At 55.0% G+C, this 26,285-nt stretch overlaps 1 protein-coding gene across 2 annotated transcripts in view; it reads right to left on the bottom strand.

The window, feature by feature from the left end:
• CNTN2 (contactin 2) overlaps positions 1–23,074 on the bottom strand; it is a 30,321-nt gene extending 7,247 nt beyond the window's left edge. For both annotated transcript variants that reach the window (XR_009419905.1, XM_059487825.1), the window contains exons 1-13: positions 22,977–23,074; positions 12,516–12,619; positions 7,016–7,160; positions 6,044–6,219; positions 5,682–5,777; positions 5,168–5,377; positions 4,467–4,566; positions 4,070–4,245; positions 2,587–2,723; positions 1,985–2,114; positions 968–1,118; positions 582–709; positions 96–271 (exon numbers count right to left, since the gene is read on the bottom strand). Coding sequence is in view for 1 of the 2 variants with exons in the window: in XM_059487825.1 (XP_059343808.1) it covers positions 96–271; positions 582–709; positions 968–1,118; positions 1,985–2,114; positions 2,587–2,723; positions 4,070–4,245; positions 4,467–4,566; positions 5,168–5,377; positions 5,682–5,777; positions 6,044–6,219; positions 7,016–7,160; positions 12,516–12,570 (1,680 nt within the window). In the remaining variant the exon portion in view is untranslated. The remainder of the gene's footprint in view (positions 1–95; positions 272–581; positions 710–967; positions 1,119–1,984; positions 2,115–2,586; positions 2,724–4,069; positions 4,246–4,466; positions 4,567–5,167; positions 5,378–5,681; positions 5,778–6,043; positions 6,220–7,015; positions 7,161–12,515; positions 12,620–22,976) is intronic.
• Positions 23,075–26,285: the final 3,211 nt, after the last annotated feature.

The raw sequence follows: 26,285 nt of genomic DNA, 5'->3' as shown, positions 1-26,285 counted from the left end.
GATGGAGAACCTTTGGTGGGCACAAACACACAAACAACGAGTGTGGAATTCATTTTCCACCATTTTGGGTGGTCCGGAATTCCCTCTGGACTCACCGCGCTGGCTCGCCGGTAGTGCCCCTCGGACTTGTCAAAGTCGATGGGGAAATCATCCAGGGACCAGGTGAAGGTGAGGTCCATGGTGGGGTCGTGGGACGCGTGGCACTGCAGGGTGAGGTTCTCACCCACGTTGATGTCGGCGCTCGATGGTGCCAGCGTGATCTTGGTGGCATCTGCAGGGAACGAGCAAGAAGGGTGATTAGCAATGGACATCCCCATCTCAGCACCCAAACCATCCCCTCCAGCTCCTCATCCCGTTCCAACAGCTGGAGCTTCACGGGAGGAAGAGGAGGGACTAGGAAATGGAAACGCTTTGCTCCAGGGCTGTTTGTTGGCAGGTCAGGCAGAAGTTTTGCTGCTCCACCTGAAATCACTTTGATTCCCTGATTATTTTGGTTTTTGGGAGTGTAATGAGAGGAGAAACATCATATCATTCATTCTTGGCTGTTTCTTGCTTGATTGACCCCAAATGATCATCCCTACCTCGGACAGAGAGGATTCCAGTGCTGTTGGCTTTGCCCATGAAGTTCTCAGCAAAGCAGGTGTATTTTCCCTCATCAGATTTGCTGATGTTCTGCAGGATCAGGGTCCCGTCTGCCGTAATCGTGACCCTGCAAAGGAGGAGGAGCCACACAAAGGAATGTTAAAATGTCCACTGGACATTTGGGAATTTCCACTGATTTTGGAGAAACCAGAGACAAAATCAGGCAGAAAATATTGTGTAGGAGTTTGCTAAAGGAGAAATTAGAGGAGTAACAAAATTCAGGGAGCCAGCAGCACTTTTGGATCATCGAGTCCAGTCTTCTGTTAAAGAAAATAAAATTATTTCAGCTACGTTTTCTAGGTGGAAGCTGACTCTGTGCTGCTACCTGCTGCTGTTGACCAGGAGTTCTGTCCCTTTGGTCCAGAGCACGGTGGCTTTTGGTGCTGCTCGTGGCTGGCACGGGATGATGACCTTCCCACTGCGGGCTGCCGGGATCAGGCGCTTCACTGGGTTTAGTCTAAAATCTGGAGCTAAGGCTACAGGGATAAAAAGAGAGGATTAAGGCACGATTAGAAACGTTGGCCTGGGGGGAATTTCAGCGCCGTGCGAGTGGGAATTGATTTGTTTGTTGGATGGCTCGGTAAGAGAAGCGAGGCAGAGTCTGGAGAGCGGGATAAGGGAGGAATTCCTCGGCTGCCAAGGGTGGATCCTGATGCCTGCCAGGCAGGAATTATGTGGCACAGGAGTGGGACGGAGCGATGGGAATGACCCTAACAAGTGCAAGGTCTTTGAGAGACACAACAACAGCTGCTTTGGAACATGTCGAGGATAATCTCTTCAATATCCTGACCAACGCAGACATCCAGCTTGCCTGAAACTCCTCCTGGAATTGCAGATGGAATCAGGATTTACCTGTTAGCCTCGGTGTGTTAATGTTGAGCAGTTGGTGCTCAGGGCCTTTAATTTATCTTTGGCATCTCCACGAGGAGATAAACTTTTGGACTAACGTGAAACAAGTTTGGCAGTAGTTCAGCTCGAGTCACCATCTATCAAACTGGGTGGAATGAAGGCTGAAATTTTTTTTTTTTGCCCTCTTTCCTCCAAAAAAGAGGAATTTATAGTGGAAGAGAGGCTGTAGTGCTGCTGCTGGGTGTCCTGTCCACTTCCTGTGGCTAAACACATTTTTTTGTCCACTTTCACACGAAATTTACACAGGATTTAGAATTTCAAGGCTTGCACAGTGTCTTGTTGAACCAGCAGCCATTTCAGTGGTGAGCGGAGCAGTTTTTGCCCGCTCTTATCTCGCTGCAACATCACAACGTCAGGATCACATCAGGATATTAGGAAGAGATTTTTTTCAGTGTGCCATTGGAACCCAGAGCTCTGGGAAAGGAGGAATTACCTTGCACTGTTAATTCAGCACTTGCATAAACTGTGCCATGCTTGTTCTCAGCCACACACTGATACATGCCAGAGTCCTCCAGGACTAGCTTGGAAAATCTCAGCTCTCCACCGCTCACTTCGATGCGGTTCTGTGCAAACAAGAGGATGAACCCATTAGATGAGAAAAACAAAAAAATTAAAATGGAACTCAGTCATCAGCTGGGTCAGGGTTGAGTTTCATCACAGACTCCTTGGGGTGGCCTGGTTTTCCATGCCGGAAAACTCAGGAATTGTTTTCATGTCTGTGCGGTCACTCCCCCCCCGTCGCCGTGCTCTGCTTGCCGAGACACCTGAGCAGCAGCGTGCAGGTGACACCAAGACAGGCACAAGGGGCGGTTTGTCCTCCCTGCTGGCCGGCTGTGAGTCCCTGCAGCTGCTCGAAGCAATGGCTGGGATGGCAGCGCCGGGAGAGGGGATTCGGGGATGGTGCCGTCGCTTTGCAGCCCGATGGGGGCACATGGAGGAGGGATGCGGAGTGAGAACCGGGGCGGGGATGCAGGAGCGAGGCAGGAGGAGGGGCTGGGGCTGGAGGAGCGGGGTCAGAGCTGGCTGGGGGGGTACCTGGGACGTCAGGGGCTGCCCATCCCGCAGCCACCGCACCGTGGGCCGGGGCTTGCCCGAAGCCACGCAGCTCCAGCGCAGGTCGGAGCCAATGTCGGCCTCGGTGTCCGAGATCACGTCCAGCCAGTCGGGCTGGGCTGCAGGGGACAAGAGAGAGAGGGCAGAGCCAAGGAGCTCAGCTGAGAGGTGGCAGTGCCAGGCTGGCAGAAGGATGTCCTGGTGCCAGCGCTGCCGGCACAGTCGTTGGCACAGCGGGATCTGCCACGGGAACCGCCCCGGCCTTTTGTGCAGTGAGAGGCACGGCCGGGTCCTGCTGTGCAAGATCAGGGCAGAGTCCAGGGCTGAGGAATTGGTTTCTCTTCTTAAGAGTAAATTCAGCCATTCCTGAACCATCAAATCATGGAATGGTTTGGGTTGGAAAGGAACTTCAAGATCCCCCAGTGCCTTGGGCAGGAACACCTTCCATCATCCCAGCTTGCTCCAAGTCCTGTCCAGCCTGGCCTGGAACACTTCCAAGAATGGGAAATGCCACAGCCCCTGTGCCACCATCCCCATCCACCCTGTGCCAGGGCCTCACCCTCTGACAGTAAAGAATTTCTTCCTGAAATCTCCTCTGAACCTTCCTTCTCTCAGCTTCAGGCCATTCCTGAACTTCAGGAAAAACTGGGATCAGGATGAGGTAACCAGCTTAAGTTTTTTAACTTGATTAGATCTGCTCAACAGCTCGGAGCGTTACCCCTGCTGGGAGCTCCTCAGGCTTGGAGAGGATCTTGAGCACGAGCCAAGTTTGATTTTTAGCGCTCTCCTTCCTTCCCTGGTTCCCTGATGTTTGCTGTGGTGATTTTAGAGCCTGTTAAGAGCTCTCTCTCTCTCTTTCTTTGCCACAGCCCAAATGTGCCCATCAAGGAAAGGTTTCCCTGATCCCTGCAGGTCTTGGTTGGGGCTTTGCAACACCTTTAATTAGGGCTGGGAAGGGGCAGGATTAGAGGGGGTGGTTTTAGTCCCAAAGCCTTGGACCATTGCCTGGGGCACCTTGGGAAGTTAAAATGTGTTCTCTGGGTGAAGGACACATGTTTAGATGTGCTCCTTGGGTGAAGGACATGTGTTTAATGTGTTCTTTGGATGAAGAACACATGTTTAATCTGTTCCCTGGGTGAAGGACACATTTTTGCATGTGTCCTCTTGGATAAGGGACACGTTTGGTTTTGTCCTGGATAAGGGACAAGTTTGGTGCATCCGCTTGGATAGGGATGAGTTTGGTGTGTCCTCTTGGATAAGGGATGAGTTTGGGTGTGTTCCTTGGGATAAGGGACATGTTTGGGTGTGTCCCTTGGGATAAGGGATGAGTTTGGGTGTGTCCCCTTGGATAAGGGATGAGTTTGGTGTGTCCTCTTGGATAAGGGATGAGTTTGGTGTGTCCTCTTGGATAAGGGATGAGTTTGGGTGTGTCCCCTTGAAAAAAGGACGAGTTTGGATGCATTACCATGGATGATGATGCGGCCCTGGTGGGTGTCCCTCCCTTTGGAGTTTTCCGCCTCGCACTCGTACGTCCCCTCATCCTCAAATCCAGCCTGCTGGATCTGCAGCAGGGGCTCGCTGCCGATCCACTTGGAGGACTGCGGCCCATCCAGCTTCCTCCACTTGATCCGGGGCACGGGGCTGCGGAAAAGCCAAGCTGGTGAACCTGGGCTGAGCTCAATCCCCATGTGGCCACCCTGGTCCTGTCCCACTGGGTCTTTGCTTTGGCCAGCTCCTCCCTTTTCCCATTTCCCTCCATCTCTGGTCTTCCATTGGAGGTGTGGAAGTTCTGCCATTCCCTCCCCATCCCATCCCAATCCTGATCCCAATCCCAATGCCGATCCACACAGAGCTGCACTCACTTCCCAAAGGCGAAGCACTCTAGGGTCACCACCTGCCCGGTCAGAGCGTAGGTGTCCGCAGGGAACTTGGCCTTGATGCTGGGTGGGAACTGCCTGGTATCTGCCATGGGGAAAACACAGCTCAGGGGACCTGGGTGACACCAAAATGCCACCCGGGGGGGAGGAGGGGGTCTCAAAGGGCAGAGGGAGCCATGAGGTGACTTCCCAACCCGTTTGGGTGAGGGGACAGAAGTTTCATTTTCTTTTTCAGACAGCTCTTGCTGAAGTCTCTAAAAATCTCTTTTATAACATCTCAAGGCTCCACAATTCCTGAGAATTCTGGATTCCCCAGGATCCTGGAATGGTTTGGGTTGGAAGGTCCTTAAAGCCCATCCAGTTCCACCCATGCCATGGACAGGGACACTTTCCACTGTCCCAGGTTGCTCCAATCCATGTCCATTCAGGCCTTCCTCTTCTTTAATTCCCTTTTCCCTGTACCAGAATTATCCTTTAAAAATAGAGAAACCGCACAGATGGAGTGGAAACAGGGAATCTTGGAGAGAGAGCTGCTTCCCTCCCATACCAGCCCATCCATATTTTTGAAGCTCTTAAGAGAGGCTGCAGGATGACTTGGGCACTGTCCCCAAATGCTTTGCGGCATTTATTAATTTGAATTTTTCCCATAAGAATTGGCATTTTTGGGACAACCCAAGAGCACTGACCCTCTGCAGCCAGGCTGAGGCGGGAGAACTTGCTGAAGACGCTCTTGGTGATGAAGTCCATGTGGCTCGTGGCAAAGCAGGAGTAGTTGCCCAGGTCCGAGGCCTCCGTCTTGGCAATGTAGAGGTTGCCCGTGGTCTGGGAGATGAAACGTCTCCCGTCAGCCGGGATGAAATTGGGGAACTCATTCAGGAGCCATCGGTAGGATAAACCTGGGGGGAAAAAGGAAAGGAATGAACTGGGTTGGTTTGCCCTCCCAGGTGGAATGGACTCAGCAGGATTCCAGGCTGGAATTGGTCTTTCCATGGGAGGAAAAGGGAACTGACTGCTCTGGTTGTTGTCTCCTCCCATGTGGGATAGACCCAGCAGGATTCCAGGCTGGAATTGGCCCTTGCACGGACACACCAAGTCCTGCCTCTGCTTTGTTGTGTTGCAAACTCTGAAGTAACCCCAAATTTCCTTCCATGGAATTCCCAGAAAATCTGGGAGCCCCGTGCTCTGCTGTGTCCCCCTTACCTGGGTAGTGGGGCGGGGGGCTGCAGGTGAACATCACCCCCCAGCCCTCGGTGATCTTCACGGGGTCCCGCTCTTCCGCTGAGAATTCCTGCAAAACTGAACAGGCAGAGTGAAACCCAGACAGGAAAACACAACTGGAGGAACATCTGCGCTTTCTCTGCCCCTCCTCGGGTGTGAGATCCAAAAATATTATTGGCTTTCTCCATAAATCTCCAAATTCTCCAAATTTCTACGGAAGCGCCGGAAGATTTCTCCATGGAATGATGTGCTGGAGATTCTCTCCAGCCTTTTCCCAGGCAGGCTCCGTTTAAGCCCAGCCTAACTGGGGCTGTGTTTAATTTACCTGGTGGCACCAAACTTACAGCCAAAGCGGAGCGAGGCCTCCCTGCTCACCACGGTGCCCCTGGAGTTGGATGCCACGCACTGGTAGGAGCCAGAATCCTTGGCTTTCACGGGGTTGCTGATCACCAAATCCCCGGCCACCAGCCTGTAGCGGGAATCCGGCTCCAGCTTTAGCTCCGTGCCATTCATCTTCCACCTGATGGGAAAAACGGGATAAATCCCCACGGCCATGCTCATGGGGCTGAGCCTGATGGATTTCCAGCTGGAGGTCAATTTGGATGTGAGCTGTGCCCTGGGAGGGGTGGAACATCTCAGGATTGTGGAATTGTGGAGGGTGGAAAATCCTTCTGGGATCATCGAGTCCAAGCTGTGCCTGCTCCCCACCCTGAGCACTCAGTGCCACCTCCAGGGATGGGCGCTCCAAACCCCTCTTGGCATCCCCTTCCAGCCATTTCCATGAGGAAATTCCTGCTCATGTCCAACCTGAGCCTCCCCAGCCCAGCCTGAGGCCGTTCCCTCTCCTCCTGTCCCTGTTCCCTGGGATAAGATCCCAAATCCCCCCCGGCTGTGCCCTCCTGGCAGGAGTTGTGCAGAGCCAGGAATTCCCCCTGAGCCTCCTTTGCTCCAGGCTGAGCCCCTGCCCAGCTCCCTCAGGACTCTCCAAACCCTTCCCAGCTCCCTCAGGACTCTCCAAACCCTTCCCAGCTCCCTCAGGATTCTCCAAACCCTTCCCCAGCTCCCTCAGGATTCTCCAAACCCTTCCCCAGCTCCCTCAGGATTCTCCAAACCCTTCCCCAGCTCCCTCAGGATTCTCCAAACCCTTCCCACTCCCTCAGGACTCTCCAAACCCTTTTCAGGTTTCTCCAAACCCTCCCCAGCTCCCTCAGCTCCTCACAGGACAAGGAATCTCATTCCCCAGTCAATAATTTCCCATATATAGAATTCTGGATGTTTCTGTCGCATTCCAGGTGCAGAGGGAGCCCTGAGCTCACCTGTAGGTGGCGGGAGGATTGGCCCGGGCTCGGCATGCCAGGGTCACCTTTTCTTCTGCCGATCCCTCAGGAAAGAGGGTGTGGGATGGCTGCTCCTCGAACACCGGCCCGTAGCTCCTCATCCCGCTCTGGGCTTGGCACCAAACTGCAGGAGAGGGGAAAAACTGCTCAGCTCTGCTTGGCTTTTCCTAAAAAATCCTCTTTTTCAGTTTTGTAGGGTGTGCCCAGCCACGAGGAGGAGAGAAGGAGATATGTGACAACCGCACCCCATCTGTCAGCACAGCCTGTGGGGAGACACCCTCCCACTCCCACCGAGCATCCCGCAGCATTCCCACCCTTCCAGAGGGACCAGCATCCCTGGGGACACGTGGAGCAAGGAGTGGGGACCTCCTGGAGCACCACAGCTGGAGCTGGGAATGTCCCCTGGTCCCTGAGCTTCCTACTCTGCCTGCAAAGACTTTGCCTGGTTCATTCTTCCAAAATCCTCTCCTGGGTGAGGAAGGAGAGGAGAGAACTGGGATCTTCACGGCTCTGGACACATCTTGCAGGTCCCCTCTGTCCCTGCAGCTCCGCTGGCTCCTGACACCTCAAACCAGTTTGTTGATGGTGTGGAAAGCAGAGCAAACCAGTGCAAACCAGTACACACCAGTACAAGCCAGCACAAACCATTCTGTTCCATGCCTGGGATGAGCCTGAAGCTGCTTTTGGGATGTTCAGACTCAGAATTGTCTCTGTTTTTGAGAAGGAACAAGAGGACAAAGGCCCCACCTGCCTGATCCACACCACGCCTGGGCCACCCTTTGGGGACAATGTGGGAAGTGCCAGCTGCCCTCCTGTCTCAGAATTCCAAATTCCAGCAGATCCCCTCCCACACAGGGAATCCCAGAACCCCAGACTGGTTTGGGTGGGAAAAACCTTCAAGCTCATCCTGTCCACCCACACAGGGAATCCCAGAACCCCAGACTGGTTTGGGTGGGAAAAACCTTCAAGCTCATCCCGTTCCACCCGTGGCATGGGCTGGGACAGCTCCCAGAGCCCAGGGTGGTCACTGGAAGGGACACTGAGCCAAAGCCAGGCAGAACCCGCCTGGAAATCTCCTTCTTGCAGGAACAGCCGGTGGGATAATTGCCAGCACGTCTGTCCTCGCTGTCCCTGTCCCCCTGGAGACGCCTGGCCCTTATCAGGGAAGGAGCCACCAGCACTGATAAGCTCCGAGCTGCTTCCCCAGCTCCGGGATCCTTCCCTGCTCTGTAATTGAATTAATGAGCGTCTCCAACCCGCTGTGCCAAGGCCAATCTGTCTCCTTCCCCCCCTTGCTCAGCGGGGCCGCTTCTCAATGAAGCCATTCCCGGGATGTTTGATGGAAGAGTCACCTCCAGCCGGGAATGGGCTGGGATCAGCGGGAGCAGCCCTTGACCCACAGTTCCCGGGGCTCGCCTCGCGTTCCGGCTGCTCCGGGAGGAGGCTGGGAAGGGCTGGGATGGGATGGGAGAGGGGCTCTGCTAATTGGCTCCGGGCTGGGAGCAGCTGCTCCCCGTGTCCCTGCTCCAGGCAATTATCCCGGCTCTGCAAGGATGTGCCCGCGGGATGGTCCCCACAGGGAAACACACCGAGATGGGCTCTTTGGAATTGAGGGAAAGCAGTGGGTTTGGGATTCTTTGGAATTAAGGAAAAACAGCGGGTTTGGGGTCGTTTGGAATTGAGGAAAAGCAGCGGGTTGGGGGTCGTTTGGGATTGAGGAAAAGCAGCGGGTTTGGGGTTGTTTGGGATTGAGGAAAAGCAGTGGGTTTGGGGTCATTTGGAATTGAGGAAAAGCAGTGGGTTTGGGGTCGTTTGGAATTGAGGAAAAGCAGTGGGTTTGGGGTCGTTTGGAATTGAGGAAAAGCAGTGGGTTTGGGGTTGTTTGGAATTGAGGAAAAGCAGCGGGTTTGGGGTTGTTTGGGATTGAGGAAAAGCAGTGGGTTTGGGGTCATTTGGAATTGAGGAAAAGCAGCGGGTTTGGGGTCGTTTGGAATTGAGGAAAAGCAGTGGGTTTGGGGTCGTTTGGAATTGAGGAAAAGCAGTGGGTTTGGGGTCGTTTGGAATTGAGGAAAAGCAGCGGGTTTGGGGTTGTTTGGGATTGAGGAAAAGCAGCGGGTTTGGGGTCGTTTCCCCTCCCAGCCAGCGCTGTTTTCCATCTACAATGGTTCTGTTCCTAAAGGAAAAGATGGAAATATCCCGTTTGGATGTGCTTACAGGATGGTCCCCACAGGGAGAGGCACCGAGCTGGGTTTGTTTGGAATTAAGGGAAAACAGCAGGTTTGGGGTCGTTTCCCCTCCCAGCCAGGGCTGTTTTCCTTGTAGGATGTTTCTCTTCCGAAAGGGAAGGATGGAAATACTCTCCCATTTGGATGTGCTCATGGGATGGTCCCAGAGCCGCACAGGGAGAGGCACCAAACTGGAATTCTTTGGAATTAAGGAAAAAAGCGGGTTTGGGGTTGTTTCCCCTCCCAGCCAGAGCTGTTTTCCTTCTAGGATGGTTCTGTTCCTAAAAGAAAAGCTGGAGATCTTCTTCCCTTTGGATGTGCTCACAGAATGGTCCCTGGAGTCGCACAGGAAAAGGCACCAAGCTGGGATTGGATTCTTTGGAATTGAGGAAAAGCAGCGGGTTTGGGGTTGTTTCCCCTCTCCATCTAGGATGGTTCTGTTCCTAAAGGGAAATCTGGAAATCCTCTCCTCTTTGGATGTGCTCATGGGATGTTCCCGGAGCCACACAGGGAGAAGCTCTGAGCTGGGATTATTTGGAATTGAGGAAAAGCAGCGGGTTTGGGGTTGTTTGGAATTAAGGAAAAGCAGCGGGTTTGGGGTTGATTCCCCTCTCCATCTAGGATGGTCCCATTCCTAAAGGAAAAGCTGGAAATCCTCTCCCGTTCAGGTCAGTGCTGAGGGAGCCCCGGCTGGAATAAACTCTGCTGACTGAGGGGGAAACAATAATGAGTTAATGGGGAATTAATGAGAAAGAATTAATTGAGTGCTGATAGATGAGTTAATTGTGCTCTGATAGATGGCGGTGGTGGGATCCAGGCTGAGCAGCTTTTATTTTGAGATTAATTAGGGAACATAAGGTAAATAATTTCTATTTATTTAACAAATAAAATATCTATTGGTACCACTCCCATCCCTGCCCCTTTCCCATGGGATTTTTTTATTCCAATCAAGCCAAATCAGGCTCATCCTCCTTCCTGATCCCACCTGGAGCCCGTGTCCCCTCGCTCTCCTCTGCTGTCCCTTTGTCCCTGCCAAGGTTGTGGCTGCCAGTGCCAGGCATCGATTTTCCCACTTGGAATCGATGCCAGGGGTTCAGGTGAATTTTAATCCACAATTCCAAGGTGCTGGGGGTGAAACGCTTGGATTTCGCTCATTAAATGAGTCAGGGGTTGATTAAGGCAGTAATTAAACAGTTACGAGGTGGGGATAAGGTTAAAAACAAGAACTGATAAATCCCAGGAGTTCTGAGACTGATCTGGGCCCATTCTACCCAGAATTCCCAATTGGTTTTTTTTCATTCACCACAGAATTCCCAATTTTTAATATTGCCAATACAGGATCTGTCCTGGAGCTCTGGCATTTGGAAAAAAGGGAGAAGACAGACACAAAATAAAGATTTTAAAGCCAAATTTCAAAGGAGAGGAGTGACCTGCTGGGAATTTTCCATATTCCATCCAGCTGGGAGAGCTGGAATGACAGGAAAAACCTCACCATGCCTCTGGAATAACCTTCAGTATCAGGGAAAATAATAATTAACCCCAAAATTGTGAGAAACAGGTGAAAGCAGAACACCTGAAAATGAAGATTTGCAGTAGCAGCTGCAGGGAGGTGACTCCAAAGTCTCTCTTTTGGGATATTTTTAGGATAATTTTAGGAATTTGCTGAAAGCCCAGGTGTGCAGGAGGCTGCACTTTGTGCTGAGCCCAGGAAATGATGAATTTCCTCGGTGGAACATTTTCCAAGCTGAATTCCTTTTTCTGAGGACATCCACAGCACAGCCCTGGATCACAGCAGGGAGCTGGGCAACAAATTGGTTTTTCCAAAGTTTTATGCCCAGAATCCAACTGGATTTGGGCTTTTTTGATGATCAGCTCTCTGAGGAACCCAGGCTTTATTTTGAGTTGTTTTTAACCAGCAGCTTTCTGAGGAACAAAGGGTCAGGGCTTGGATTCCCAGATTTTCCAGAGGTTTTCCCAACTGAACAAAAGTTTGGGATTTTAGAGTGGTCTCTGTGCACTTCAGAAGCTTTAAATATTTAAATCTCCCTCCAGACCTGGACGTTCTGGCTCTTTTCCCACTCCATAACGTTTCCCTGAGCTTCATCCATCGCTTCCATCTTTTTGTCCCGATCCATCCTCGTATTTCCAGGATTTTCCCCTCGGATCTCCGTGGCACCACCCGCCAAAACTCAGTGAAAATCACCCTCCCAGGCTTCCCAGGGTGCGATTTTTGGGGTTTTTGCCTGAACTCAGGTGGTTGTTGAGAGACCCCCAGTCCAGCTCCGGGGTCAGGATAATTTCCAAGCGGGATAATTGCCTCTGGATCCAGGGCAGCTCCCCCTGCCTGGGCCTCCTCAGGGATGCAGAGAACATTAAAAGGTAATTAGATATTTATGAGGATGGGCCAGCAGGCTCTGCCCGGGCTGATGGATGGGCTGGAGGACATTAGCCAGGCTCAGCTGGAGAGGAAATGTCTCCCTGCGGAAAAGGGACCTGCAGGGAGCAGCCTGAGCCTCCCCAAGAGCCAGGGATGGGCCCTGGGGTCTGGAAATGGTCCCTAAAATCCAGAAATCATCCCCAAATTCCAGAAATGGTCCTTGAGATCCAGACCTCCTCCCTGAGATCCAGGGATGGTCCCTGAGGTCTGGAAATGGTCCCCAAAATCCAGGAATGGTCCCTGACATCCACAACTGTCCCTGAGATATGGAATTTCTCCCTGGGATCTGAAAATGGTGCCTAAGATCCAGAATTTCTCCCTAAGATCCAGAAATGCTCGTTGAGATCTGGAAATGGTCCTTGAGATCTGGAAATCATCCCTGAGATCTGGAATTTCTCCCTGAAACCCAGAAATGTCCCTGAGATCTGGAAATGATTCCTGAGATCCAGAAATCCTCCCTGGCATCCAGAAATGCTCACTCAGGAGCAGGGGGATCTCTTTGGGGTACGGCCAGCAAGGAATCCCTGGAAAAGTGGGATGGGGAGTGGAATAAATCCCACTTGGCAGGAGGAAATTCCTCCTGCACCTCCTTAAATCTGGGTTTAGAAAGGCAGAATGTTATCGAACATTCCTGGCCCAGAGGGATACTGGGAATAGCACAAACACGGGAACAGCCCATCCCAAACCACGCGGGGATTTGGGATTCGGCAGCGCCCGCATCCCACGGGCAGGAGGTTCCATCCCACGGGCAGGAGGTTACCGGTGGATCCCGAGGGATTTCCCGCCTCCTCCAACCCCTCCCACGGGAATCTCTTACCCAGGAAGGTGCCGACGGCCAGGGAGGTGTGGATGAGCCCAGCGGTGCCTCCCATCCTGCGCCGGGTCCTGCGGAGCCTCTACGGGCGCGTGGGGACGGCGGCCCTGGGGGGGACACACAGAGGGGTCAACAGGGTCCTTCCAGCCCAAAATATTCCATGGAACTGTGATTCCAGAGGCTCTGGGGTCAGCAGGACCCTTCCAACCCCAGATATTCCATGGGACTGCAATTCCAGAGGCTCAGGGGTCAGCAGGACCCTTCCAACCCCAGATATTCCATGGAAATGCAATTCCAGAGGTTCTGGGTTCAGCAGAGCCCTTCCAGCCCCAAATATTCAATGGGGATGCAATTGCAAAGTCAGCAGGACCCTTCCAGCCCCAGATATTCCATGGAACTGCTGCTCCAGAAGTTCTGGGGTCAGTGGAGCCCTTCCAACCTCAGATATTCCATGGAACTGCAATTCCATAGTCAACAGGACCCTTCCAGCCCCAAATATTCAATGGGGATGCAATTCCAGAGTCAAGAGGACCCTTCCAGCCCCAGATATTCAATGGAGCTGCTGTTGCAGAGGCTCTGGGATTAGTAGGGCACTTCCAACCTCAGATATTCCATGGAGCTGCAATTCCAGAGCCTCTGGGGTTAGCAGGGCACTTCCAACCCCAAATATTCCATGGAACTGCAATTGCAAAGTCAGCAGAGCCCTTCCAGCCCCAGATATTCCATGGGAATGCAATTCCAGAAGCTCTGGGATCAGTGGGGCCCTTCCAACCCCAGATATTCCACGGAACTGTAATTCTAGCGTCAACAGGACCCTTCTAGCCCCAGATATTCCATGGAACTGCGATTCCAGAGGCTCTGGGGTCGGCAGAGCCCTTCCAGCCCCAAATATTCCATGGGGATGCAATTCCAGAGTCAAGAGGACCCTTCCAGCCCCAGATATTCCATGGAGCTGCTGTTGCAGAGGCTCCACAGTCCAGCTGTGCCTCCCCGCTGGCCACCAGCCCAAGTGAGACTCACTCCAGGGCAGAATTCCAGCGGTGCCCGGAGGAGCAGGAGCTGCTGAAGGAGCTCCTTTTGTCCCCAAGGGAGGGGACAATCAGAGAGTGGAATTGTTGTCCCTCCTCCTTTGGTATTTCTCATTCTTCTCCCCTCCTCCATAAACTCTCATTTCCAAGCGTTTCTGATGGAAGACACCAAGGCAGAAGCACGGGGGATATTGGTGGGGAGTGAGAAGGGAGGAATAATTCAGGGGTTTTGTGAAAATAATGAATAATTTGGGGGAATAATTTGGGGAATAATTTGGGGGTTTTGTGAAAATAATGAATAATTTGGGGGAATAATTTGGGGAATAATTTGGGGCCTTTGCAAAAATAATGAAGACAATGGGAAGGAATTCTTGGCTGGTGAGGGTTGGGATGACCTGGAACAGGATTCTCCATCCCTGGAATGGCCAGGCCAGGCTGGACAGGGTTTGGAGCAGCCTGGGACAGTGGAAGGTCATGACAGGGGTGACACTGGGTGGGCTTTAAGGTCCCTCCCAACCCAAATCACTCCAGGATTTGGGACTTCTGTGACAAAGGAATCTTTAATTGAAACTCTTCAACTGCCAGGGCATCTCCTGATGGCCTTCCCAGTCCCTTCCACAGCCTCCTGTGATCCCTAAAGATTCACGAAAATCAAACCCCCAGCCAAACCCTGGGCTCTTTGTGCAGCCCCGAGCCCTCTGTGGGAGCGGCACCGATCCCCCGGATCTCCAGCCGGGATTTCGGGCTGTTTTCTCCCTCTTTGTTAACAAACCCTTTGGAAACGGCTCACGGAGCTCTCTTGGAGCCCGGCAGGGCCTCATTTCCCGCTGCCCTCCCCAGAACGCCCCGCAAGGAGCTGAGGATGCTGCCAGAGCTCCCGGGCCGCTCCTGCTGCTCATCCCCCTGCTCCAGCTGGTGCTGCCTGCGCTCCCGTCCCTGCCCATCTGTCCGCCCCCAGCCCCCGGAGCAGGGATTAGCGCATCCCCCGGGATGCTCGGCCCCTTCCCAACCCCCCCTCATTACCAGCAGCACCTGAGCAAACAGCAGAGCCCGGCTCGGGCTGCAGGAACCAGCCGGGCTCTTTGTGTCCTCGGCCGGAGAGAAGGGTTTGCTGCCAGCATCCCAAAATCCATCCTGAAATCCATCCCAAAATCCATCCCGAAATCTATCCCCAAATTCCATCCCAAAATCTATCCAAAATTCTGTCCCCAGATCCATCCCAAAATCCTGGGGGTTTTTCTTGTCTGGATCCGAGGGCTGGATCCCAGTGCCCGGAGCAGAGCCCAGCACGGAGAGCCGGGCAGGGGACAGAGAGGGGACAGAGAGGGGACAGAGAAGGGACAGAGGGGACAGGTAGGAGGGGAGAGAGAGGATTGACAGGAGGGGACAGAAAGGGGACAAGAGGGGGAACAGAGAGGGGACGGAGGGGACTGAAAGGAGAGGACAGAGAGGGGACAGAGAGGGGACTGAGGCGACAGGCAGGAGAGGACAGAGAGGGACAGAGGGGACAGAGGGGACTGATAGGAGGGGACAGAGGGGTCTGTCAGGAGAGGAGAGGAGGGGACAGAGAGGGGACAGAGGAGACAGGCAGGAGGGGACAGAGTGGGGACAGAGAGGGGAAAGAAGGGACAGGCAGGAAGGGGCAGAGAGGGAACTGACAGGAGGGGACAAAGGGGACAGGCAGGAGAGGACACAGAGGTGACAGCCGCCCTCAGCCCTGCTGGGATTTTGTTCCCTGACAGCCCCAAAGTAAAGCCGGAGCTCCTTTATCTCCCCTAGCCGGGGAGGGAGGCGGCAGCTCCAGGTGGGAGAGCCCCGAGCTGTGACAGGGACAGGGAATTTGGGGACAGAGCTGTGACAGGGACAGGGAATTTGGGGACAGAGCCCAGCGGGGCGGGAGCCGCTCCCACGCAGCAGCCGCTGGTTCCAGCAGCCCTGGAGCGGCTCGGTCACATGGAGTCACTTGATGTCACCGAGAATCCTGCCCCAAACAGCGTCCCGAGCCCACGGCCCTGCGGCCAACACTGTCCCTTTGTTCCCCCGGCCTGTCCCTCCGCCCTGGGGACAAGGGGCAGCTTTGAGCCGGGAGATGCCAGCCCTGCGCTAATTAATGAGTTGACTTTTCCAAATCTCCGCAGTTCCCTCGCCCCAGGGCTTGGGAGAGGCTTTGGGAGAGGCGGGAGCTGTTCCTGCACCAGCGGCTGCAAATTAAACTCGGGGAGTTTTTGCTCCAGCCCCGTTTTCCGAGCCTGAATCCTCTGCTGAGCCCCGGGAGCTGCCCGGGAGGGCTCCAGCTGCAGCTCCGCTCTCTTTGTTCCCTCTCCCCCTCACACTTCGAAAACAAACAGGAAAGAGAGGGGAAAAGCTGGATTTTGTTATTTTCGTGGAATTTCAGACCGGTTTGGGTGGGAAGGGACCTTAAATCCCATCCCACCCCATGCCATGGGCAGGGACATCTTCCACAGGTGGCTCCAACCCAGCCTTGGACATTTCCAGGGATGGAGCAGCCACAGCTTCTCTCGGAATTCCATCCCAACCCCTCACCACCCTCACAGCCAGGAATTCCTCCCAATATCCCATCCAAACCCACTCCCTGCCAGCTGAAATCTCTTCCACAAAGAGGAGGCAGCAGAAGGAGGTCAGAGTTGGGCCCGTCCTCTCTCCTGGGACTGGGGGCTCCTTGGGGCAGCTCTGAAATCCAGGGAATTTCTCTGACATTCCCTGGATTTCTCTGACCCCAGGCTCCTGGTCCTGGATCCAACCCCAAGCTCCTGACCCTGGTTCTGACCCTCAGCTCCTCCAAAGCTCAGGAACACTCTGCACTGGACACTGAGCCCTGCTCCCATCCCTAATTAAGGAAGGGTCACAGGGAGCAGTTTTTGCCCTGTTCCTGGGGTATTTTTGACAGAGACCCAAGAGCCTGCTGGTGTCCTGAGAGGGGATCTGTCACCGCCGCTAATGGAGGCTGTCACTGATACCTCCAGGAGCGATGGAGAGCTCCACGTGATCCCTTCCCTTTGGGATGGAGAGCTCCTCATGATCCCTTCCCTTTGGGGGCAGAGAGTTCCACATCCCTTCCTTTTGGGATGGGGAGGGATGGAGAACTCCACAGGACTCCTCTGGGAGTGGGGCAGGATGGAGAACTCCACATGATCCCTTCCCTCTGGGATGGGGAGGAATGGAGAGATCCACATGACCCCTTCTCTCGGGGATGGAGAGCTCCACAGGATCCCTCCAGGATAGGGGCAGGATGAAGAGCTGCACAAGATCCCTTCCCTTTGGGAATGGGGCAGGATGGAGAGCTCCACATGATCCCTTCCCTCCAGGACTGAGAGCTCCATAGGATCCCTTCTCTCTGGGATGGAGAGCCCCACATGATCCCTTCCCTTTGGGAATGGGGCAGGATGGAGAGCTCCACAGGATCCCTTCCCTTTGGGATGGAGAGCTCCACAGGATCCCTTCCCTTTGGGATGGAGAGCTTGACATGATCCCTTCCCTTTGGGACGGAGAGCTTGACATGATCCCTTCCCTTTGGGAATGGGGCAGGATGGAGAGCTCCACAGAATCCCTTCCCTCCAGGATGGAGAGCCCCACAGGATCCCTTCCCTTTGGGATGGAGATCTCCACATGATCCCTTCCCTTTGGGAATGGGGCAGGATGGAGAGCCCCACAGGATCCCTTCCCTTTGGGATGGAGAGCCCCACAGGATCCCTTCCCTCCAGGATGGAGAGCTCCACAGGATCCCTTCCCTCCGGAGCTGGGAGCGATCCTTGATCAGGGAGGCGGATTCAGGGAGCTCGGGGAGATTTGGAGAGGGGGAGCAGCCTGGAACAGCCCCCCCGGCTCTGACTGCAGAGCTGCATCCTCTGGAGGACGATTCCAGCGGGGTTTTGGGAAGGTCAGGGGTGGGTTTTGGCAGGAGACGCCGCGTTCAGCGCTATCCATTACTGGGATAAATCAGTGTAATTCCATCCCCTGCTCTCAGCCACCGGAGGAGCATTTGGGATTAAGTGGGGCAGCTCCTTCTGCCGCAGCATTCCCCGGGGAGGGATCGCTCCGGCCACGATCCCTCCTGTGCCTCTTTTATTCAAGGGATAAAAAGGAAGGGGCAGGCCTGTGATGTCCCCTGGATTCTGACTCTCGGAACCTTCCCAAGGTTGGGGACATCGTGTCCGTCCCAGCACAGCGTGGCTGGGGAGGGACAGATGGATTCATTGTCACGGGTTTGTCCTCCTGGAAATCTGGGGAGGATCGAGAGGGAAACTCTGCATTCAGCCCTTCCCAGAGCTTTTTTGGGTTGGATTTGTCGGTGGTTCCAGGTCCTGCAGGAATTCTGGGCCACTCCAAACCCATCCTGAGCAAGGAAGGCTCCAAATGAGGACCAAAAGAGGGGCTTGGGGCGGAGTTTGTCACCCCAAGTAGATCCCGATCCTGGGAGGGCTTTTCCTAAATAATTGGTGACAGTTCTGGGCTGTTCCCGGGGCTTGGGGGAGTTTCCTTTTGCTCCAAACTCTGCCTTTGTGCAGGAGACAAAGCCAGGAGGTGCCTTTGGTCTGGACATGGAAAGGCGAGTGGGCAGGGTGGGCTTGGGGGGAAAATCCGATTTTGGAAAAAAAATAAAAGGATATTTTAATTTGAGTGGGACTTTCCTGGTCTGAGCAGAGAGAATTTTACATGTGAGCTTTGCAGTGAGTGAGTTTCCCTTTAAAAAGCATATTTATATTTATATTATATAAATATATTATTTATATTTATAATTTATAGTTATATTTATTGTTTATATTCATATTTATAGTTATATTTATAGTCATCTTTATATTGTTATTTATAATCATAGTTATTTATATTTATATTTTAATTGTCTTTTTTCCTCACCAAACAAACCCATTCCCATCTCTCTCCTCGGTGCCTTCCAGGGGGAAATGGAATTCCAACCCGAGCTATTAAAATATCCCTTGGAAAATTCCCAGGGGTTTGGGGCTGGAGCTCCTGGGGGTTCTGGGTTTGGGTCACCTCCAGTGGGACCTCGGGACCTCAGGGTGGCTCAGCCCTGAGAAAAGCCTTGGGACAATGACAAAGCCAAGGGCACCGATGGGAAGAGTCGGGAGACTTTTCCATGGATCTCCAGCCCCCAGGGATGGGGAATTTTGGCTCGGGAAGGGAATCCCCACAGGCTGGGCACGGGCCTGGTGTTAAGCCAGGCTGCCGCTCTAAACTCTCCCTCCAGACTCGAATTCCAACTCAGAGCTCAGCCCAGAGCAGCCGGGATGAGTTTGGAACTCTGGAAATCCACCCAGGAGCGATTCCAGTGGGAATTTGAGAGACGATGTGGGCCCCAAATCTTGATTAAAGTCAGGGATATTCCCATAGGCGCATTCCCCTGCTGCCAACCCTTTTGGGGAAACGTTCCTTTTTCCCGGGAAATGTCCAGTTTTCCCGGGAATTGTTCCCTTTTCCCGGGAAATCCCGGCTGCTCTTGTTGGACCCTCCCTGGGCCGGGTGGGATTTTCAGGCAGCCAGGATGTTGGAAAAGAAATGAAATTTAGCAAAATATTTAATTATAGTGAGTTGTGTGTGAACTGGTTTGTTAAAAAGTAGTTTTGTAGCCGTTGAAAGTGTGTGTTGGGTTTTGTGTGTAACCTAGCAGGCAGTCTTAGGGATTTAATAAATAATTAAACTAGTGCAAGAAAGTAAGAATGCTAACCTGTCTGGAGGCAGCATACAATGCTCTTAGAATAAGATAAACAGAGGATTAATGATCTTGTTTGTGAACCAAGGAATGTGTCATAAGGGGTCTGTGACCAGGCAAGGGGAACGGGAAACTGTTTCTTGGAGACTTTGTTGTGAATCGCATGTATAAGAGGGAAGCACCCACACGTGAATTTGGGGGCTCGGACTTTGGGACGTGAGTCCCCCAAGCTCCCCGGGCCCTTAATGAAGCACCCACAAAACTTATCCGAGTTTTGTGTCATCTATCAATCGGGCAACAAGGACGGAGCTGAGCCCCCTCCCCATAACAAACCCCCCCATTCGCGCTTCCCACCGCCCTCTCCAGGCCCGGCTCAGCTCGGGGGAGCTCGGCCTAAAGCCGGGACTATCCCGGGCTCCTCCCGCGCTGTGGTGGCGTCAGAGCGGCCGCGCTTTGCTTTGCTTTGCTGTGCTCAGGTATAAATAGCTCCCACCTGCTCCAGCCCCTCCCCGCCGCTGGAAGCGCTCCTGGGAGCCGGGAACAACGAGCTGGGAGCTGGGGAAACCTCCTGGAGAAAGGGTTGGGAATGGGAGACCTAATCAAACAGCGAGCGCCTTCACAATGTTTTGGGGTTTGGGGATGCCTGAGCGGTTCCAGGGATCTTCCCAAGCTTTCCGGAGCTCCTCAGCCCTCCCAGTGCAGCGCTGGGTGCTTGTACTGGTCATACTGGGGTTAAAATCGCTGCGGCTGCTCCCGGCGGTGCTGCCGGGTTTTTGCTCCTTGGGACGCTCCACACCCGTGTCCAACCTTCTCTCCTGCCCGTGGTTTGGGGTTCGGGCTCCAAACATTCCCAGCCTCGTCGGGGGATCAGCACTAAACAGATTTTCCTGGTCGCTCCCGGTTTTTAAGGCTGCCCGGTTGATAATGAATGTTCCAGTTTAGGGTCAGGGCTGCTGGGCAGGGCTGGGGTTGGGATTCACAGCCGGCTCCGGCTGGGAATGTCCCTGGGGCTCCCTGGGATCGTCCCACTGGGATCCTGGATTTTACAGCGGGACCGGGGGTGTTTTTCATGGAAAGTGAAAGATTTCGGGTTCGGGGAAAGGGATTTTGTGCAGCTGGAGAGCCGCGCTGAGCAAAACCGTGGGAGATGGGGAAATCACCATCCCGAGTTCCCTGAAAACCCCATCCTGAGTTCCTTGAAAACCCCACCCAAACTCCTTGAAAACCCCACCCAAACTCCATGAAAACCCCATCCCTAGCTCCTTGAAAACCCCATCCCAAACTCCTTGAAAACCCATCCTGAGCTCTCTGAAACCCCATCCCAAATTTCCTGGGACCTCATCCATATTTCCCTGAAACTCCCATTCCAAAATGCCTAAAAACCCCATCCAAATCTCCCTGAGACCTCATCCCAAACTTTCGGAGACCCCATCCCAATTTTCCCTGAAAACCCCATCCCAAATTTTTCCTGTAAATCCCATATCAATCTCCCTGAAACCCCATCCCAATCTCCCTGAAAACCTCTTCCCAATCTCCCTGGGACCCCACCCCAAATTCCTGGAACTCCATCCCAAATTCCCTGGGACCCCGTGCGGGCTCCGGGAGCCGGCCCCGATCCTGGGAATGCGGCTGAGGCGGGAGCGGCTCCCGGAGCTGCCGGGAGACCCCCGGAGGTGCCAGGGGCTCCAGGTGCCCCTCTGGGGGTGGTGGCACTGCCAGCGACAGGGACACAGTGCCACGGTGAGAGAAACCCCGGCAGGGCTCGCCCTCTCCTCAAATATTATAATTCGGGTTTTGGGAATTTCCAGCCCATATTTAACGGCTTTAACGCGGGCTCAGTTCTGCGTGGATTCCCGTTTTAGCGTGGGGTGGAAATTCCACGTGCTGTGGGAAATCCTAAACGCGCGGTTTGGGTTTTCTGCCCTTTTCTGGTTTATTGGCGGCAAATCCGCGCAGAAAATCCTAAGCCAGACCATCAAATCCTCGGCGAATATTCCAAAGGGGTAAAAGTGGCAGCTCAGTTTTGTGGGAGTTAATCAGGGGGTGGAGAGGAGCTTTGGGAACCCTTTGTCTCACTCTACCTGAGCCCAAGCGCAGCTGGGCTCACAGGACCTCCCCATCTCCCGTTTTCTGGAGTTTTTGGGAATTCTGAGGAATTCTGGAAAGTTTGGGATCCGCATCTCAGCAAAACAAGAGGGTTTTGGGGTTGTGTCACTAAATCTCAAATCCCCAGCCTGGAGAGGTTCATTTATTGATCCTAAATCTCCTGCACGACCCCGTGCTCCTGCTTTGCGCCCTCGGAATTCCTGCTGGATCTGCCTGGGAGGAGCAGGGCCGGGCTCGGGGAAAGCCTCGGGATTTCTCGCAGCTCCGAGTGCTGCCTCCCATCCTCACAGCAACCGGTGTTTCCCGGGAGAGCCGCCGATCTCCCGGGAACCCGCCCCGCTCCGAACGCCGGGATAACGCCGGGGGCTGCTGGGGGTCGCGGCAGTTTTGGGGTCAGCGTGGGTGCGGTGAGGAGGGAGCTGGGGGAGTTTGAAGGCACGAGAAGGAGCCCCAGGATGATCCCCCCAGATTTTATCCCTCGGCAATGGGAACAGAGGGGGGCTCTCATTGTGGGGTGCCCCCCGTGCCCATGGAGGGATGGATCCGCGGCTTGGCACAGCCCCAGAAACACAAACCCCCCCGGAGCACCCCCAAATCCCACCCTGACCCGGGATCTGCCCTCAGGAAGGTGAACTGGGACAAAACGGCTCTTTCTCTGCTCCCTCCCTGCAGAGGAGACCCTGCCCGCTCCTTCTGGGGGTGCTGAAGTAGTTTTGGGCAGCAGAACCCCCCAGCACATTGGAAATACCCGATCCCTCCTCCCAGCGCTCTCCCGAAGTGCCTCGGGCCGGAACGCGCCGGGGAAAAAAACCTCGCGACAATCGCTGAGAACCGAAATATTCCCCGAATTTTTTTTTTTTTTTTTTTTTTTTTTTTTTTTTTTTTTTTCCCCACGTAAGAGACATTTCTGCTGACAGCCGCCCTGACCTCGGCCGCGCAGGCAGCGCTGCCACAAGTGCCACCGCCTCCTGCCAACTCCACCCCCGGCTCCTCTCCGGATGCCCAAACCACCCCTGGATCCTCTCCGGAATGCCCAAAACACCCTCAGCTCCTCTCCGGAATGCCCAAACCACCCCGGAATGCCCAAACCATCCTCAGCTCCTCTCCGGAATGCCCAAACCACCCTCGGGTCCTCTTCAGAATGCCCAAACCACCCTGAAATGACCAAAGCACCCCTGGCTCCTCTCCGGAATGCCCAAACCACCCCGGAATGCCCAAACCATCCTCAGCTCCTCTCCGGAATGCCCAAACCACCCCGGAATGCCCAAACCACCTCTGGATCCTCTCCGGAATGCCCAAACCACCCTCATCTCCTTTCCGGAATACCCAAAGCACCCTCGGCTCCTCCCCAGAATGCCCAAACCACCCCGGAATGCCCAAACCACCCCTGGATCCTCTCCGGAATTCCCAAAACACCCCTAGATCCTCCCCAGAATGCCCAAACCACCCCTGGATCCTCTCCGGAATTCCCGAACCACCCTCAGATCCTTTCCGGAATGCCCGAACCACCCTCAGCTCCTGTCCCCGTCCCTTCAGAGCCCGCCGGGACCCCGCAGGGTCCCCCCGGCCGGAGGATGCTCAGACCCACCCTCAGCCCCCTCCATGGCTCCGGGAGGCAGCAGAGCGGCACAGAGCGCTTACCTGCGGCGGGAGGGCTGCGTGGGCATCAGCCGGGGGCCCGCGGGGCCTGGCGGCTGCCGGGGGCTGGGCTGCGAGGCAGCGCTCGCCTGGTGGCTGGCCGAGGGTGGATGTGTGTGCCCAAAGCCACTGCAGCATCTCTGCATTAGGATGTGCTCCTCCCTCTCCTCCCTCCTTGCGTGCGCGCTCCCTCGCTCGCTGCCAACCACCACGCCGCTCCCTGGAGACGGGGAATTGTTGGGGTTTTAATTTATTTATTTATTTTTCCCTCCCCCCCACCCCCTCTCTCCCTCCCTCCTCCTTGCTTTTACCTCGCTTGCCACAGCGCAAGGCGGGCAGGCAGAACGGCTCGGGCAGCACCATCATCATCATCATCATCATCGTCGTCGTCGTGGTGATGCATAATTCATCCCGCAGCCTCTCTCGCCTGCTGCGCCCACCGGCAGAGCCCCCTCGGGGCCGGAGCAGGTGTGGGGCCGGGGGGGTTGGAGGGGTCGGAGCCCCTCGCTGTGGGTTGGGAGCAGCCCCAGAGCCCCCCCAATCCTGTGTGGGTCCGGGTGTGTGCACCCCCCGTGCCTAAATATATCCCTGATTACACAATCGATCCGTAATTACACAATCCACCCGTGGGTACCCGTGGGTTTCTGTGTCTGCAGACAGCCCAAGGATGGGATTCGCGCGAGGAAATCGCGGCACGGCCGAATTTTGGGGTGCTCCGGCTGGTCTGGGGGGTCCCCGACCCTCCGTGGGGCGAGGACGGGGATTCCTCAGTCACAGTGATGGAGCGTGGTCACCTTTGGGTCACCCTCGGGATTTTGGGTGCGCCCGAGCCCCCTTTGGGTCACCCTCGTGTTTTTGGGTGTGCTCGAGACCCCTTTGGGTCACCCTCGTGTTTTTGGATGTGCCCGAGCCCCCTTTGGGTCCCCCTCATGTTTTTGGGTGTGCTCGAACCCTCTTTGGGTCACTCTCGTGTTTTTGGATGTGCCCGAGCCCCCTTTGGGTCCCCCTCGGGTTTTTGGGTGTGCCCGAGCCCCCTTTGATCGAGGCTGTCCCGAGGGGCTCAGGTTTGCCCCAGGGGCTCCCCCAGCGCCTTTCCCGGGACAATCCCGGCTGTTCTCGGGCTCTCCGGTGGAGTGACACAATGGGGAGGTGACAGGGACACCCCGGGACACCCCGAGGTGTTGGGTGAAAGGTGCCCGTGCTGAGAGAAGCTTCAGATTATGGGAACAGAAGATTTGGGACCCTCCGGCCCTTCCCAGCTCCTGTTAGCGATGTCGGAAGATCAGCGGGCGCCGGGGCTGGCCGCAGGTTAATGGGCTGCAATTAGAGAGAAGTAATTAAGGCATTAGTGTCTCTATTGATTGGCAAAGATCCCGCGGGCCTGGCGGGCGGTGCGCGGGCAGGAGGGGGCCTGAGGGTGGCGGGTCGCTTCCCCTGGCCCAGTTTGTCCCAGTTTGGGGGTGAGAAAGGATGGATGGATGGATGGATGGATGGATGGATGGATGGATGGATGGATGGACGGATCCATGGATGGATGATGGATGGATCCATGGATGGATCCATGGATGGATGGATGGATGGATGGATGGATGGAAGGAAATCCAGGAGATGAGCCCTGTCCCAGAGCAGGGAGGAGGACCTGCCCTTTGTCCCCTCCCCTCTGTGCCTCCTCCAGGGTCACTCTGCAGGTGACAAGGACAGCGGTGACCCCTCGGGTGCTGCCAACGCACCGGGACAGCAGCAACACGGAGGCTCTGAGGAATCCCTTGGATGTCCCCAGCTCCAACAGGGAAAACTCAGCCATGGGAATGGGCAACAGGCTGGAGCTGCCTGCCGGAGGATGAGGAGGAGGAAGGAACCCGGCATCGGTCCGGTCCTGTCCCCCCGGGGGTTGGGGACCATGCGGGTGTCACTGCCAGGCCATCAAAGTGACGCCGAGCGCGTCTGGCCCGGATCCATCCCGAGGATCAGCACGGTCCCGCCGCCGCTCCGGGAGGGATAAAATCCCGATGGGAACGCTGGAAGGAGCCCGTGGAGAGCCCCAGACCTTGGGCTTGGTGCTTCCAGCGGCTGCGGGAATGGGGAACTGGGGGATTGGAGGAATCCCCGATGGAATTTCTGCACCGGGAGCCAACGGCAATTCCACAATTTTCCACAATTCCACAATTCCATCCTTCCTTGGGGCACGGACAGAGGGTGGCTGGTGCCTCCACCGCGCTGGGAATGTCTCATGTCTCAGTTGGGCAAAAAGTGCTTTTCCCCCTCTCTGCTGTTCCTGGAAACGCTGGGAAGGGGCGGGAGCAGCCCCCGCTGCAGCAGGAAGCACTCAGCCCTTCATCCTCTTAGCCGGGCCCGCCGCAATTGCATCTCAATTAACCAAATTACTCCCGCTCCTTTCAGACCCTTCTCCGCCCCGGGAGCCTCTGCCAGGAGCGCTCTGGAGCCCCGGGCAGGAAGGGCTGGGAGAGAGGGATGGATCCCGGCGGGAGCCGCGCTTGGCTGCCGGGAATGGGGGGCTGGGGTCAATCCCGCATTTTCTGAGCTCTGGGAGCTTCTCCCCCTCTGCTCCCCGAGGGTTTGGGGGCTGGAAATGGGGCTGGAGAGGATCCAGGGCTGCCCCTGAGCGTCCTCATTTCCTGGCCAGGGAGGGAATTTTGGGGATGCTGAGGACCGGCACAATCCAGGATTGGTTCTGGAGAGGATCTGGATACTGGACCCAGCTGGTCCAGTATCCCCCTTTCCTGTTTAGGCTGGGAATTTTGGGAATGCTGAGGACCAGAACAATACAGGCTCTGGTTCTGGATGGGATCCAGAGCTGATCCAGCTGATCCAGTGTCCCTCTTTCCTGGCCAGGGAAGGAATTTTGGGAATGCTGAGGACCAGCGCAATCTAGGTTCTGGTTCTGGTTTGGGTCCAGAGCTTTATCTGATCATCCCCATTTCCTGGCCAGGGAGGGAATTTTGGGAATGCCAAGGACTGGCAGAATCCAGGATCTGGTTCTGGAGAGGATCCAGGGCTGATCCAGCTCCCTAAGTATCCTCCATTCCTGGTCAGGTTGGGAATTTTGGGAATGCTGAGGACCAGCACAATCCAGGCTCTGGTTCTGGATAAGATCCAGAGCTTCACTGATCATCCACCTTTCCTGGCCAGGGAGGGAATTTTGGGAATGCTGAGGACCGGCACAATCGGTTCTGGATAAGATCCAGAATATCCTCCTTTCCTGGTCAGTTTGGGAATTTTGGGAATGCCAAGGACCAGACTTTTCTGCTTTTCCCTCTTGGAATTTAACAGGAATGACTCTCGGGCTCAGTA

The sequence above is a fragment of the Ammospiza nelsoni genome, chromosome 23, assembly GCF_027579445.1.
Source record: "Ammospiza nelsoni isolate bAmmNel1 chromosome 23, bAmmNel1.pri, whole genome shotgun sequence".
Taxonomy (NCBI): Eukaryota; Metazoa; Chordata; class Aves; order Passeriformes; family Passerellidae; genus Ammospiza; species Ammospiza nelsoni.
The sequence above is the reverse complement of the archived record's forward strand: the minus strand, read 5'-3'. Positions and strand labels throughout refer to the sequence as shown.